The sequence below is a fragment of the Melospiza georgiana genome, chromosome 2 (genome assembly GCF_028018845.1).
Source record: "Melospiza georgiana isolate bMelGeo1 chromosome 2, bMelGeo1.pri, whole genome shotgun sequence".
NCBI classification, from domain to species: domain Eukaryota; kingdom Metazoa; phylum Chordata; class Aves; order Passeriformes; family Passerellidae; genus Melospiza; species Melospiza georgiana.
This window is the reverse complement of record NC_080431.1, coordinates 8,517,380-8,533,128: the sequence shown is the minus strand read 5'-3', so window position 1 is coordinate 8,533,128 and position 15,749 is coordinate 8,517,380. Positions and strand designations below refer to the sequence as shown.

General features: G+C 36.9%; 1 protein-coding gene across 3 annotated transcripts in view; it reads right to left on the bottom strand.

Annotated features, from left to right (window-relative positions):
- The window catches only part of ROBO1 (roundabout guidance receptor 1), a 680,447-nt gene that overhangs the window by 486,425 nt on the left and 178,273 nt on the right, over window positions 1-15,749 (bottom strand). Inside the window, exon 1 of one of the 3 annotated variants that reach the window (XM_058043535.1) lies at window positions 5,689-6,298. The exons of 1 other annotated variant lie outside the window; for it this stretch is intronic. In XM_058043535.1, the coding sequence (XP_057899518.1) occupies window positions 5,689-5,797 (109 nt within the window). In that variant the 5' untranslated portion in view covers window positions 5,798-6,298. Of the gene's footprint in view, window positions 1-5,688; window positions 6,299-15,749 lie in introns of those variants that run through there. One more of the 3 variants, XM_058043553.1, reaches the window with a different exon arrangement.

Genomic DNA, 15,749 nt, shown 5'->3' with positions numbered 1-15,749 from the left:
TAATCTCAGAGCAGCTTCACTGCCTGTCTATCACATGCTACCCTGCACACTGAAATTCAATGCAATTCCATTCAAATTTATTAAAGGTCAAAAGTTCTGGGGCACCAAATGTTCCAAATTTTAATTACTCCAAAACCTCTATGCTTTTATGAAGCAGTGTCATCTACTTTGATCTCAACTGTAAAATCTTACTGAAGTAATTTTAAAGTAAAAAAGTTCATTTTATTCTTAAAACTTAGACAAATTAAAAGTTCTAAATAAATTTATTTCTTGACATAAGAGATTATTTCCCAGATGCTACAGACAGTATGATGGAAGTGGGACACTCAAGTTAATCCCACAGACTAAGTAGCTTGCATGAGAAACTGCAAATTAGTTAAATGTTAACTGCAGAAAGAGTTTCTTTTATGCTCTTCCAGATTCTCTTCTTTTCTCCTTCTTATCTTTCTTTTCCCTTTTCTTTACTTTCCTTCAGCCTTCAGCTATTTAACTGGCCCCTTTCTGTTTGCTTCCAATTCTCTCTTTTTCTCCTGTTAAAAATACCTCTCCTTCTTTTCTTAATGCCTTTTTTCACCATCCCTCTGAGTTTCTTATCAGCCTCATCTACTTCAGGAGGAAAAAAAAGCTCCAGCATCTAAGGGCAGCTGTCTTTTCTGCTCATAGCTCTCTTTATATACTGAGTTCCTTGACATTAGAATGTCTGTGATGAAACACTTTGCTCTGCTGTGTGAAGTGAGATTTCTTGTGAGAAATACAACCACCTGAAAGGGGAGGGGTGGAAGTGCTTTGAAAACAGCCTCAAGCTTAGGAAAGGCTGTGTTGAACCTTCCTGGTTACATTTTGACCACCAAAGATCCCTAAATGGTTTTGATTTGCTGTTCTATTTAAAGCTTCCAAAGAAGCCTCTAGTGCCAGATGATAATATTAATATGCAAACTTGCAGTTAAATTATTTGGAACATGTCAGGGTTAAATACTGCAATAAAAGAGGAAATCTGAACATCAAAGACCGCTCTGTAGCTCTTCAAGAAGGACAAATGTTTTACTCCCTTCTTACAGATAAGGAACCTGCTGGTTTCTTTAAAAAAACATTAACTTATTAACTTTTAACTATGTACCTTAACTTTTTTTCATCAAATCAAGAGAGCTCATCTGGGCAGAGAAATTAATCTCCTGTTGGTGATACACTTCCAGCAGCTGTTTGGCTGGAAATCCTAATGTGCCATGTGGAGATATGGGCACAGAGACACTGGTGTCCCTGGGCAGTGTCACCTGAGACCTCCTAATCTCTTTCAGTCTTGGTTTCATCCTTTTCTTTTCAAGCATGTTTTTATTTGAGGAAGCAACATTAAAGTAAAATCCTTTTTTTTTTTTTTTTTTTTTTTTTTTTTTTTTTAAGGATCCATACAGGCAAAACCACATATCAGATTCCTTTTCATTCTCATCAAAACTACTTGAAAGATATATTCATTTGATATTCAAATATAAACCATGGAACAACTTGCAAGATTTAACCCCAATGCACAGTTCAGCTTGTCTAAATTGTGATCAGTCTGAGGAAACTTGGAAAGACACAGCTAGATTTTGCTTTATAACAAAGTTGGGACTCTGTCTCTTTATCTAGAGAGAACAAGTAAAAATTATGAGTACTAAATATAATAAGAAATTTACAGCCTATGAATCAATGAATGAAAATCAGCATGATATATTTAGCAAAAAAAGTTAAAAATTTTAGCATATTCCCTCTACTCAGAGAAAATACAGGACTGGGACTCACTGAGAAATGACTGATAGGTTAATGACAAGATTTTAGCACCACAACAGAAAAATGTTGAAGCTTTTAATAAAGTAGTTCTTTATGTGCCCAAAGTACCTACATATGTATGTATACATAGCTATATATAAATATATATATATATATATGTCTATGTATATATATATTTCCACACATAAAGAATCATTAAGAACAATTTTTTTACTACTTCTATATTAGTGGCATTCCTAATAACAATAATATTAATGGTTAAACAAAGACCATGTTATTTGTTATTTCTAGTGCCAACTACAGTAAATAAACCAGTTATGCTGATCCTAAGCATTTTATCTGAAATGCAAAATGAATTGAACAACAGAAAGAATAGTTCTGATGCCTTGTAAAATCTTAAAATGTCATAATTCTGTTATTCATATGTTCATCTTTCTACCAGAAATATGAAAGACACACATCTGCTGCAGCTATTCACTCTGGGAAACTTTAAATTCTGACCTTTACATACAAAACCTGACCAAAAAATTATGATTTTATTCCCTTTAAAATGAAAACAAATTATTCACAGATTAAGCAATTCTGATTAAGTTTTTATCAAAAACAGAATTACACACAGTACAACAAAAATATGTAAAGATATAAATGTCAGAAAATATGTTTTTAAAGTCTTCAGTGTAAACATTACATGCAGGGTATAGCAGTTAATAATAACCAGGATATTGCTCTATAATACAGTTTTCTGAGAGATAGTAAGACAGTCTAAATACATTGCCATTTTGGTATCAAACCATGAGATGATTTTGCATCATTTGCAATGATCATAAGCATGTAAATCATAAAGTACAGGCATTCAAATAATAATTGTTGGCTTTCTTAAACATGAAGTGATCACATAAAAGTAATAATGTGCCAGAATAAGACATCATTGCATAAGCAATTAACCAGTGCTATTTTTACACATTTAAATAGGTTAATATTGTCTCCAAGTTATACACTGATCCCCCTTCCCCAACCTAGAGAAACTACAGATTCTTGTGGGAATAAGCCCCCTTATTTTCCTTCCAAACTATTTTTTCTTGCAGTTCTATTTTTCAGAAAATAACATTTGTCTCCCTTCTCCTGACTTCATTCATTTGAGCTGCAAAGGAGCGGAACCGGGCTACAGATTTCCCAGTTCCAAGATCCCCTATGGAAAAGTATAGAAGAAAACTTCATCTGATGAGGTGTGAGCTCAGATTTAGCAAATGCCAGCCATAGAAATCAAAGTTTTGTTGTGGTCCTTGCTGGACCTTGAAAAGAATGACTAAAATTGGATCACAACAGCTTTTCTGGACAACTTCTCATGCCCCTTAATATACCATGATCTTTTTTGGAGAAGTGTCACAGAGAACCTATAGAAAGGTTGTTCTGTCTTCTAAAAGACCACTTAGAGCAAAAATATTTTAAAATCTCTTTATATTGTAAATATAAATTACTTTTAATGCATTGCTAAACTGCTGCATCTAAATGCTTTAGTGAAAATTTCAGTTAAGAGATGCAGAAACCAGCCATGTCCCCTTTCATGTAATGTCATACTTCTTGGTTCTAACTATGGAATTTGAGTGCAACCCAGTTAAATAGAAACATACATCACAAAATCACAAGCATTTTCAGAATATTTCTTTTCATTAGAACATTAACTATGATGTGCAAAAATGAACCAGCAAGAGAACATCTTCAAGTGCAATGTCAACTGACAGGCAAATATACAGCATTAATAGCAATCAACAAGTATTCTATCAACTATGATTACACAATATTTTTTCTCTCAGAAATTAACTCTCTACTGCTCAGAGTATCCATATCTGCATAATAATCTGCATCCCCACTACTAGAGAAATTTTGACATCATGGATAACAAAAGCCAAATAGTATACAAGGAATGGCATTCCTCTAAAATCTTCTTGTTATTTGTGAGACTGATGCTAAAATTTAAATAAAAGAAACAGTAAGGCTACCCTAAACATCTCTTAATTTCAAGGAGACCTGATTCAGATCCATAATTTTTAATACATTCAACAACTGATGTCTCTAAGCAATCAAGTAACACAATATCAAGGTGCTATAACAACAGATTTACAGCCTATTTTTCCTTTAACAAAATACAGCAATATGCTAATGTGCTGGCTTAAAAGCACCCTCTCCTGAAAGAAAAAAACAAGTAATTTGAATCAATAAAATCTAATAGCTAATACAGGTGACATTAAATGAACTATTGTAGTTGCAAATCAATTTTCAAACAGGTGATGGTCTTACACTTCTGAATTTTTGCATAATTTACTTATCACAGCAAAAGGACATCACAAGCTGATTAATTTTTTTAATGCTTTTGTGAGACATTGATGTCTATATCACCATCTATTTCAATTCTTCACAGGAAAAAAAAGTCAGACTGAATACTCTGAATCAGAAATTTTCAAACCCCTGCAAGTCAATGAATCAAAACTGAATGTAGAGTAGTTTTACTTTTGAATCTGGCTTTTTTCATAACAGATGTACAGATAGTCATTTTAGAAGGCTTTTTTACCAAGAAAGAAACATACTATGGAGAAATTTCTTTCAGCATATTTCAGTTGTGCCTCAGTTTCCACAATGAGTAAAATAAAAGGCTCTTTTAGTCATAACAAGTTCATGTATTCAAATATTTATAAGCTGTGGGTTGCTATTTTTGTGCATCCCTTATGCACACATTCATGCCCTGCAGTGTGGGCTTTAGATGTGAAGTACCTGTGAGTGGGCAAGGCAGTTCTCACTTCCACTGAGTCCATCACCTCTTTCCTTAATGCTACTGATATGGGAGCTGAGAGAAGCATCAGATTTATTAATATCATGTTCATGCTTTAGGGAACAAAAAAATTTCTCAAGCTGCAGATAAGCTTCCAGATAAGAGGACTGACAAAATTTCACCTATTCCAAGGATATCAACAGCCAGCTCTCCAAGTTCTGGTTATTTTAGGGACTTCCATCACATATATTACCCAAGCAACCACATCACTTTTGAATTTAGCTGAATTCAACAGAAAACCTTCATTCTATTTTCAATATTCCTTCTCTCTTTTAGTAATCTAAGTGTTTCTAAAAAAGAAAAGAAAAAAAACCCAAAACAAAACCTCAGCAAATATTTACAGGCATAATGCTAATATTATGCTGCCCATCATGGGAATTCTTGTTTATAAATAGCTGGACAGGAAAAAGGAATAATGTCAGCGAGAACTGAGTTGCCCTTTAAATGGAAATAATGATCTGGTTATTTCAGTCAAGCAGCTGTGTGTGCAGTAGGAAGTCTCACTCACAAATATTATGATGACTCATCTACTTTCCTTTTCTAATAGTAAATGCTCTTTTCTCTTTGTAAGTGCAGCACTCCTAAACCCTTCACAAGCTGCAATTCTACCTTACATTCCCTTACCTAAATCTGCTGATTTTAAAGTACGGCTATGCATCTATATCCACAAAATTAGCTGTTATAATCACTGGGGTTACAAGATTCTTTCACACAAACTGCAGACCTGTGAGATTTGCTGCCTTTATCAGAGCTAACAGCAGAAATAGCATGCAAAATGCTAAGGCTATAAAGAGAAAAGGTGCAGCCTGGACTTGTCCCAGGTCCCTGGGAAGAAAGGAGTTAATCAGCACAGGCAGTTTGGAGAGGGTGCAGTGAGACACAGGACTGTACTGCAGATGTGTGCAGCTCACGCAAGGTGTGGCCCGTGCCTTCCACCTGCATATCTAAATACTTAAATGACATGGCCTTAAGGCTGCTATTAGAGAGCAACCTCACAGAGAGGAAGAATTACACAGTGAAATGAGGCCTAACACATTTCTTCCAACAGAGAGCTGAGAAGAAGAAGAAGAAGAGAAGGAAAAGCCTGGGTTACTCACGATTCTTTTCACCTCTCCACCTTGACCCCGCTTTTATTCTAGGAGCGACGTCCACGGCAGCAGTTATGTCTATTAGCCCAAGCAGCAGCAGCAGTGACAGCACAGCCATGCCAGGTAACAAAAAAAAAATAAATCACCTCTACCTGGAGAGCTGCTAGAGATGGATTGGAGAAGACTTTCCTCAGTAATGAACAATTGGAGCTAACAGCACTTACTCAGCAGAGGCAGAGGGAGATGTAAAATGTTATTCCTGCTAGAAATGTTTATTAAAAATTTCCATTGCATCGCTTGTTTCCTTGATCCAGGGAAAGCAAAAACAGAAGAGTTGTAAAGGCTTCCCCTAACTAGGAGCCTCTGGCACTCAGATGCAGGAGGAGATGCAGTGGCAGCTTTCTGTGGTCCCTCAGAAGCCACGGGCTCCTCACCTGCCTCTGCCACCTCTCAGCCCTTCCCAGTGTTTATCAACATTCCCCACAGCACCCTAGCAGGGGACACAGCCAGGCTGAAAACGGAGAATTTTCTCCCTCGCTTCCATATTTCACTGCAGTTTCACAGAGCTGATGACACGGAACATTTTAATGTTGACACTCAAATCTCATTACGTTTATCAATGGGCAGAAAAGCACAATTTTTCAAGCTTTCCCCCCCCCTTACCCACAGAGGGGGGGCAAGGGCAAAAAATAACATATCCAAGATGAAAAAATGAATACTTAAAAAAGAAACATTTTTTTTTTTTTTCCAAAAGCTGTGCAGTAATTCTGCCTCTTATTCAGCACAAGTATCTTCTATTTCTAGGGAAAATAACACAAACAATACCACCTCCCACACAGGCTTCTGTCAGCAGATGCTGCATAAATGGAGCAGCGCATCGAGGGCTAAGAGAAGCTCTGATGAGAAATTGTGTATAGAATCTGCGTTACCTAACAAACCCTGCATCCCAGCAGCCTTGAGGCACCCAAGGCAAGCAGATTCCAGTGCTTGCAGCAGTGCTGCTGGAAGAAATTTAACCCCAGATCCATCAGTACTGGGCAGCCAGATCACGAACATCCCCACAGTCAGCAAAATAGTCTCAAGGAGGAGCTGGAGCACAGCTACCCCTGCATACCCCTTTCACCACAATTATGAAGTTATTCCCCATGAGTTGTGGAGACCCAGAAAACTTCATCCTGAGAGCTGAAAATCACTATAATAAGACCAGAGGGCTATTCCTTCATTGTGACAGAGGGCTTTAGCCTGCACGAAGTCTACATTTATATCCAGTAAAAGTAACTGCAGAGCTTCTAGTCATTTAGCACCATAAACATCAGCCTCAGGAATACTTAAAATTGTTACTCATACACAGCAAAACTTACTTTCTTCACAGAACAGCAATGAAATAGCATTCCCCAAGCTGATCTTCTGCCTCACACATTGCGTGCTGCCTGTTGTGTATAGATGTAACCAAGCTGCAGAATTGAGGGCCTTCTTTTTGAATAAAGTACTGGAGTAAATTTCTACTCAATTACCAAGAAAGGAGAGACAAAGTAATTTACCTCCATCTTAATAATGCATCTATTTTGTAATTTATCTGTTCTATAATATATAATATTCACAGCCACCACTCTTTATGAAATTTGAGCTCAAAGTTATTAGTGCAATCGAAATACAAAGAATAAGTTAGGAGATGACCAGCTGAAGAAACTAATTTCTAAATCTTCTCATGTCAGCGGTAGGAACTTTCCAAAATAGGGCCTGAAGAATTTTCTCACCTAGAGCTGGCAGACCACAGATGATCACAAGAAAGTTTCAATGGCCATTAAAGTAGTTATCCACAAACCCTTTAAAAGGGATGTTCTTTTTCTTTGGACCAGTTAGAGAAATTAGGAAGAGAGATGTGCTCTTATTTCAATTTGGGTGAACTTTTTTCAGTACAAAAAGCAAAGTATTTTTGGAATAGGATATAAAGAACTTGTGATCTCTCAAATCTCCAGCTTCTTACACACTACAAGCAGCCTTCAGTTTTGCTCTGACCCCAGCAGCAGCTCCTTGTGGCTATTCCCTCTGGAGAGGTGACCAGGAGGGATTCCATATATAAACCCTGCACTGTATCTGGGCAGGGAGAGAGTCATCATGTCCTTGCCTCAGTGGGATTTCCTTATGTAAAGTTTTTGGGGTTTTTGTGATCATTTTATTTGACACGAGTCACATCTACGTGCTAAAGAACAATGGAGATCACTCCTTCACACGCTCTTGGGCCTTTGCCCTACAGCAAAAATAACTCCTATGGTAACATATAGTGTGAAAAGAAATGGTTGGGGGATTCATTTTGTCCTTTTTTAAAGCACTTTCTAACTGCACATTTTTCACCATCTGAGCTCATGCCAGTTCAGTCAGTAGTCACTCTCGAAAGATGACTCATGGTGTTGCTGGTTATGTAAGACACCTGAATGTACCACATTGTTCACATTGCACCAAAATACAGCAAAGAAAAAAAATAATATAAGGCAGCCCTTTAGGAGCACATGAGCAGTAATGTAGAATTGTTTAGTTTACTGCAAATGCAGAAATACTGACTTTTGAAAGGACAGCTGCAGTTTTGAGCACCAAAACCAAAAGGTTTTGCAGTCTCACAGTTGACAGTGAATTGTTTGAAGGACAGAAGATAAAGATTTTCAAGAAAAAAAACCAGCCAAAGCAAAGCATGAAATTCCAGAGTGAAAGAAATTATTCTGAGCTAAAAATTCAAGCTGCCTCATAGAAGAATTCTCTGCCTTGTAGTTAATACTTGTTATCCTTTATCTGGTCCCAGATCCAAACCTCATTGAGCCTTGTGCTCTGCAAAAGTAAACTTGTACATCAAATTGGTACTTCAGCAGATGTTGGCTGAGCTCTCAAGCCCCACAGCTGTTTTGTCTAACAGGGAATCCTACACAGAATTAATGGAAAGTTTCAGAACTGTAGGCCAGACAGCTTTTTGTCTTACAAGATTAATGGAAGGCCACTTTTATAGACACAAACCACTGCGTGGACACTTTTGCACGGGTTGCACCCATTTATCCCATCACAGCAGAAGGAGCTGATGCCTTCAAAAAAGCTACCCCATATCCTGAGGAGTGTGAAGAAATGCCCAAAGCAATGTCTCACAAGTGACATTCAGGCAAATAAATGAAATTAGACATTGAAAATTAATCACCAAAGGAGCTTTTACATCACGCTGTCTAACAGAGTGTCCCATGGACAGTGTTGCTGGTTAGCTGGGCAGTGGGCAATTACTGCCATCAAAGCAATGCCCTCCCCACTGGATTAATAGCAAGTAAAACCAAACCAATTAAGCACTCAGAAGTGTGAAGCCAAATAAAAGGTGGCCTGCTCCTATGTGATTCAGTATTTTATAGCTCATTTAACTAGTTTCACTTTCTGCTGTATAATTTCTGCTCATGTGAGATCCTCAGCTATTTGAAAGCTTATTCAAAAGCAGTATAATTAATTCTGGGAATTAGCCATGTGGATAAATTTTTCAGAGATGCAGTGGACCACTAGAAGATATTACACTAAGACTGGATGACTTCCTGACTTATAAGTTACAGTTCAGTCAAAAGGATTTGAAGATAAAATTGCACAATGAATTTATGGTCTGTGTTACATTAGTTCTAGCTAGCTTTAATACACCTCATTTTCTCAAATCTTCAAACATATTTAATCTCTTTTCTCCTCAGCTTTCATTATGTCCCAAACTTTTAATTTCTGGTTTAGTGCACTATAGATAAAAGTCACTTGCAATTTACTGCACAGGTCTTTCCTTGGATCAAGTAGCTTCCACAGAACTTTTTATCCATAATAGGCAGAACTTTTTTCCTGAAGTTTTCTCTCCCTTCATTAAAGGCTTCACCTTCTTTTACCTGGTAACAGAGCTCTCTACAGCATCTTGGCAGGGGCTTCCAAGGCAGGTTTGAAATAAATTTTCTCTGCATTCATTGACAAAGACAGGCTGAAAGCTACAGCCTCTCCCACTGGAAGAGCAGCTGTCCTTTGAAAAGTCAGTTCTTTTGTGCACAGAGGTCCTTCTCCAGTCCTCAAAGTCACTTCCTTACACTGGGACATCTCTGTCACTTCTGAAGACCCTGCCACGGACTGTGCTGGAAATTGATGACCTGGGAGAGCTTTTTTACCACAGAAGTTGGTGCTGGTTTAGTGCAAAGGAGGACAGACTGACAAGGAAGAGCCTGGCTGGGCACCATGCCATGGGTTCCTGAGTCATGCCCTCCTCAAAGTCACACAAGGATTGGCTCAACCTCCCTCATCATGAGGGCAGTGAGCTGCCCTTTCCAGTCCTTGCTTTTAAGGCATCTTTATCAAATTTGCAAAACAAAGCAGGTTTCTATTTCTGCAGTATGAGCTCTACTTAAATAGCTGCCAAATACAGTTCTTACACTGCCTTTGATGCCCTTTTGCAGCAGTTTCCTTTTTTAAAACAAAAACTGAATCTGGTGGATTCAAGGAGCCTGTGCAAGGCAGCTGTACAGAGACTTGGGGGCATGACAGGACAGCAGCCACAGAACTCATTAAAGCTAAACATTACCCAAGTTATATTTTACAAGCCTTATAACTCTAAAAGCTCCAGGGAGATCGACTCAGATGTAGCAGTGTTTGCCATGAAAACATTGCAGCGCTGTGAAGGGCACTCACACACATAATTCAGCAATGTGTGTGGAACAGACCCACACACCATTGTACCCCTGCAGTCTTGGGGAAACACTCAAGTTCCCAAATCAGCCTGGCTGGGGTTTTTTTGTTTTGATTGTAATACTGATCTAATTAATACATCAACTGAACAAAGATCCTGAGACTGACTGGGGTTTTTTAATCATTCAAATGCATACATTTGAAAAAAACCTGCCAAATTCACCATTCTAACATACTTGTTATTTTTTTTCTGTTTACTTATAGAACACCAACCGTGCATTCAGCACTGTGTAATCATATAAATTAGCATTACCTCTCTCCTAAAAACTTCATGGTCCAGCATGACTGAGTCTTAAAAGTCATCACTTCTCTGAGGCCATATATTTGTTTCTTAATTTCCTCATGTTAAAGCCTTTACATTCTCAACCATAACATTATGCATTTTGCTAGCACAATTTACATTTTTGGTGTTAGAGGAAAACAAATGTGTTCTTCATGCATGCAAAGATACACACAAATCTTTACGTAAATGTACAGCATCTATGTATACATGCATCTGCTAATAAAAACCACAAACACAAAAACAAACAGAGCAGGATTTGCACAATTAGATATCTATTATTTAGTCTTGACTAAAGCTACATTTAAGTAAACTGATCTTGGTTTGGATCAACCAGCCTTACATAGATACTCATTAATTATATACCCTTAAAAAGAAACAACATTCCACTTGATGAAATTGGAAAAGAGATGGTCTGGTTTTTGATGCAAAATATGTTTTCCTCACCCGTGTACCTTATCAATTTTCCATCTATTCTCATGCCCTCAAGGCGACACAGATTTTGATTTTGATTTATCTCAGAGACTACAATTTTCCTCAATTTATTTTTTCCATGTGACTGCAGAAGAGTAGGCATTAAACAAAGCCTGTAAAGTTAAGTTAGGAACTACTATGAATTTTACAAGAAATTCCCCATTACAGGCCCAGATAGTAATGCTATGAGAAAAGCATTTTTAGCTTTCTCTTGCTATAAGAAAACGAAGAATTGACTTTTTTTCTTATTTTATAACATATTTCTTTTCCCTTTGTTTGTAAAAGATGCTTAAAGGAAGTAAATAAAAAAAAAAATAAAGCTGGATCTAGGAGCATGTAATAAAGAAGGTATTTTGTTCTTGCTGTTAAAATGCAAAGTGAGCTCCTATGAGATACTTCCAAACCAGCACTCAGGCAAAGGAACCATCCCTCCTAAGCAAACCAGACATGTCAGACATTGTGACTGGCTACAGCCTAATGAGACAACATCTCTTAAAGGCTGCTGTTTGAGCTGGAGGTGGCACCTTGTCCTTCACACCAGCAGAGTTTATGCATTTAAAGTCACTATTGGGGGAAAAAAAAAGTAGTAAAATAGCCAAAAGGGTAAGGAGCAGAAGAGCAGGGAACTCCAACCCCAGCTGACCCAGAAATGCTGGTGCTACCACAAGATAGCAAGCTGAGCTCACTCTTGCACCACCTCCTCCTACAGCCACAAGTTGCTTCTGCACAACAGAGAACTGACTTTTCTTTAAAAGCAAAAAGCACCAGCAGACTCTGGATCCCACACCACCACTCCTGAAGGAAGCATGGCTTCCATGAAGGCATCACATCTCTCAAAATGCCTTCTTAGCTCTGGCACTAAATCAGCAAAACCCCTGAGTGCACCTCAAGTGCTCTCAGGACCCTCAACCACAGCACTCCAGGCTTTTAAAGGCTCTCTGTCTCTCACTGCTGTGACCCCACACCCAGAGCGTGCCTTCTTCTAATGATTATTTAGCATTTTCATGTGTGACTGCACAACTAACAGCTCTTCACAGCTCCATGTGAGCTGATATTTCAGCACAGCCAGTGTTTTATGTCAGCATAAATGAGGAGCTGTATGAGACTACCACAAGAATGCTTCCCAGATCATGTTGATAGTAAAATTTTATAAGATAATGTTGGCGCTTTTAACATGAGGCTTATGGATTAAATATGCCCCAAACACATTTAATGTATTCAAGTCATTTATCATTTTCTCTTCTAACAAATTGGCAATATTTATCCTATTAATTCAGGCAAATGTAGGACTGTTTACTGAGTGGTGGAGAATTATAAGGATATGTTCAGACAAAAATAAACACAAGAAAACTAAAGTGAATATTGTTTAATGTAAAAATACGCCATCCTACTCAGCTCTCAAAATAAACTGCTAAACTGTCGTCGGCCTTCTGCTTTCCAGAAAAAGTGATTGTTAGGCTAATCTGTCAGGACTGATTTGCATTTCTATATTTACTTTTTCTCACACATTTAAAATATCATCCTAGTGGGTTTCAAGAAAACATTCAGAGAAGACCTGGACATTTTATGATTCCAAGATCAAATACACAGCTTGTTGCATTTTTTCTTCTTATTTTTGATATAAAAATGTATTTCCTTTTTGCTTTATTTTCCTTTCCACTGATCTCTGGCTTCTCCATATTCCATCTCTGTGTACTACTCCCTTTTCTGTCCACTATATAATTTTTCCAGCTTATCATTCCTGATCTCCTTCCTCTCTGTCTCCAGTTAACCAAGCCCTGTTTAGAAGTGAGGTATTGCCTGGAAGAGGTGCAAAGGAAAAGATATTTGAGCTGAGAACTGTGCCAACACAAGTGAATAACTTATGATGAGAAACCCAGGTGAGTGTGGCATTATCTCAGCAGGTGATTTTGAGTAGATAACATGAGATAAACATATATTTTGTAAACTGTTCCTGTGCTTATAAAGCTAGAAGTTGAAGCCAGCCTGCCAAGTACCTAAAACTCCATGAAATTTATCCCAGAAGACAGACATATTCCTGGTATTCACTCTGTTCATTTAAGAAATTGCTTTCTACACATGCTTGCTGAACAGGGCATGTTGTTGGAATACAAAATCAGCTAATTTTTACTGGGGTGGGTGGCACCAGAAACATGGGAAACTATTTTGGCAGATGGGCAGAGAAGAGGAACTATGACAAAATATCTAAAAGCAGGTATGAGAGTCTGGTTACACTTTTTCTGCTCCTGCCAACCCAAATTGCAATGCAGTGAAAGCTTTACAATAACTTCATCCAGGCATATGAGGACATTTCCTCTGCAGTGTTTCCATACTGATCTTCAGAACAAGAATCAAGGTCAATGTCTCACAGCCTAATGAGAAAAAAATTCATTTGAAGGACAATTTTACCAGGCAGTTGCATTGGTGTTAATGAATCAGTTGGGGGTTTTCTTTAACTTTTTCAGTTTTCCATTTTGTCAGGGAAAACTTAATTCTCCAGTGTTGAATCTGGTTATTAGGAGACAAAGTAACTTATAATAACTTTAGCAATGACACGGCTTGTGTCCCAAATGGTGCAAATAATTCACTGACTGTACTGGATCTATAGCAAACTGTGAGCATCTGGCCTCCTCTGCTTTGATCAACATTTTCAAAGCCTACTTGAGAAAGATGGATGCCCTGTCCTATTAAGAGAACAATGGGAACTCGGTTTCTCTGTGTCCAGAGAGAAGGCAGTAATACAATTTCAGCAGTCAATGGAAGTTAGTGGTTTGACTTCTATTTGTGCCTTTGAAAATCTCCCCAGTGAGGTTCTTTGGGTGAATTAGAGCTATGGGGTAATCTCCTAAATTGGAACAGAATCAATGAGCTAAATGAAAACATTTACCTCAAACCCCAATTTAAACCCTGAGCTGATGGAATTAAAAATGTCGTATCTTTAATAGATGTGCATAAATAAAAGTGTCATCATTAGCTGATATGTCATAACGAGCATGGGGCTAAAATTACTGTCTGCAAACTTGTGCAAACTCCACATTCAAGTGAAATAAAACACAAACACATTTAATACATTTTTCTGTGGGTTGAGATACAGCAATAGTAAGAACACAGGCTTTTCCTGACTTTTGTTTGTATTTCAAATTAAAAATTACATTTTTAGCTGATTTGGGGCAGCATTTTGCTTTATATTTCATGTTGTCCTAATGTACACAAATGTGTTAACAGAAATCAGCTGAAAAACAAAAGTGTGTTCTTTTAATGAGTTCCACACTTTCTAAACTAAAAAATTGCAATTGTAATATATTTGTGTTCAGACCACTTTCATAATAACTTAGACACTTGAAAATAAACATTCCAAACTATATACGCTACTTCAAATTAATAACCTCAGTAATAAAATCAATATTCTCCTTATAGTTCTTAGTAATTTTTTCCAATATTGATTTTTCTTTTTGGTATGGCACTGTAAGGCTTGCTTCTTATTTGGATTGCTGATATTGTTTTTATCTATCATAAAGAGAAGCATTTTTATGGAAAATAATTGAAAATGAACATGTGAAATGACCAAGGAACAACTGCAAACAGCCAAGTGATCATTTTAAAGATTAAAAAATCAAAATTTGGAGATATCTAATGCTGAATCATTTTCCCTTGAAAAAATTGAAATACTCATAAAATGCAAATGCACCATTCAGTTACTGGTAGAAGTTCGTTATGGGGATAAAAAAATTTTACCAAAACAGTAACTGCAATGACCAAATTCTCCTCTCTAGTAACAGGATTAAACATAGTTAATTATGATATAGAATAGATAAATTCCTGAGAGGCAGAGCTATATAGAATTTTTTTTACATATAAGATGGATATATATGTATAACACAAAAATAAGTAATAATAATCAAAACAAAATTAAAAGAACATGAACTTTGTTAAGGGTGGATGAGAGTGATTTTATTTCTGATTAGATTGGAGTGATGATTATTGCCTTTCAGAATTATCAGTATAAATCCCTGTTTATTCAAATAATTACAGCTTAAATGTTTTTAAATGGTTTCAGTGACTTCAGGTGTTGCTTTCCACAGATTTTTTTTCTCTCTAATTAAGTCTAGTTTATTCCTCTTCCTTTTTTCTTTGTCCCAATTTTTATGTTTTCCATGTTATCTAAGTTAACACATTCACTTCTTGCATGGGGACCAGTTGTCTGATCCATTTCACAGATCTCTGCTCTGTTGACAGCTACTCTAGGTGCATTCAGAGCTATTTTAAAGATGAAAGCTGCTAACACGACTTTCTCAAATATGTCATCTAAGACAATAGTTTAGAACTTTAAAGAGCCTTTAAAAAATCCATAAAAAGAACAAAACAAAACAACTGAAAAAAAAACCACTTAAAAATAAAACATTATTCAGATTTGAGAATATTAGCCGTCACAGAAATGCTGATAGCTTTTCTGATAAACAATTAATTTTGAATATGAAAACTGTACTGCTAATAAAAATTAGCATACAATCAAAGTACATTTGGCTGTGATATGATATAAAATGGAAGGTTGTTGCAAAGAGTAAAAATGACCCTCTGAAACCCA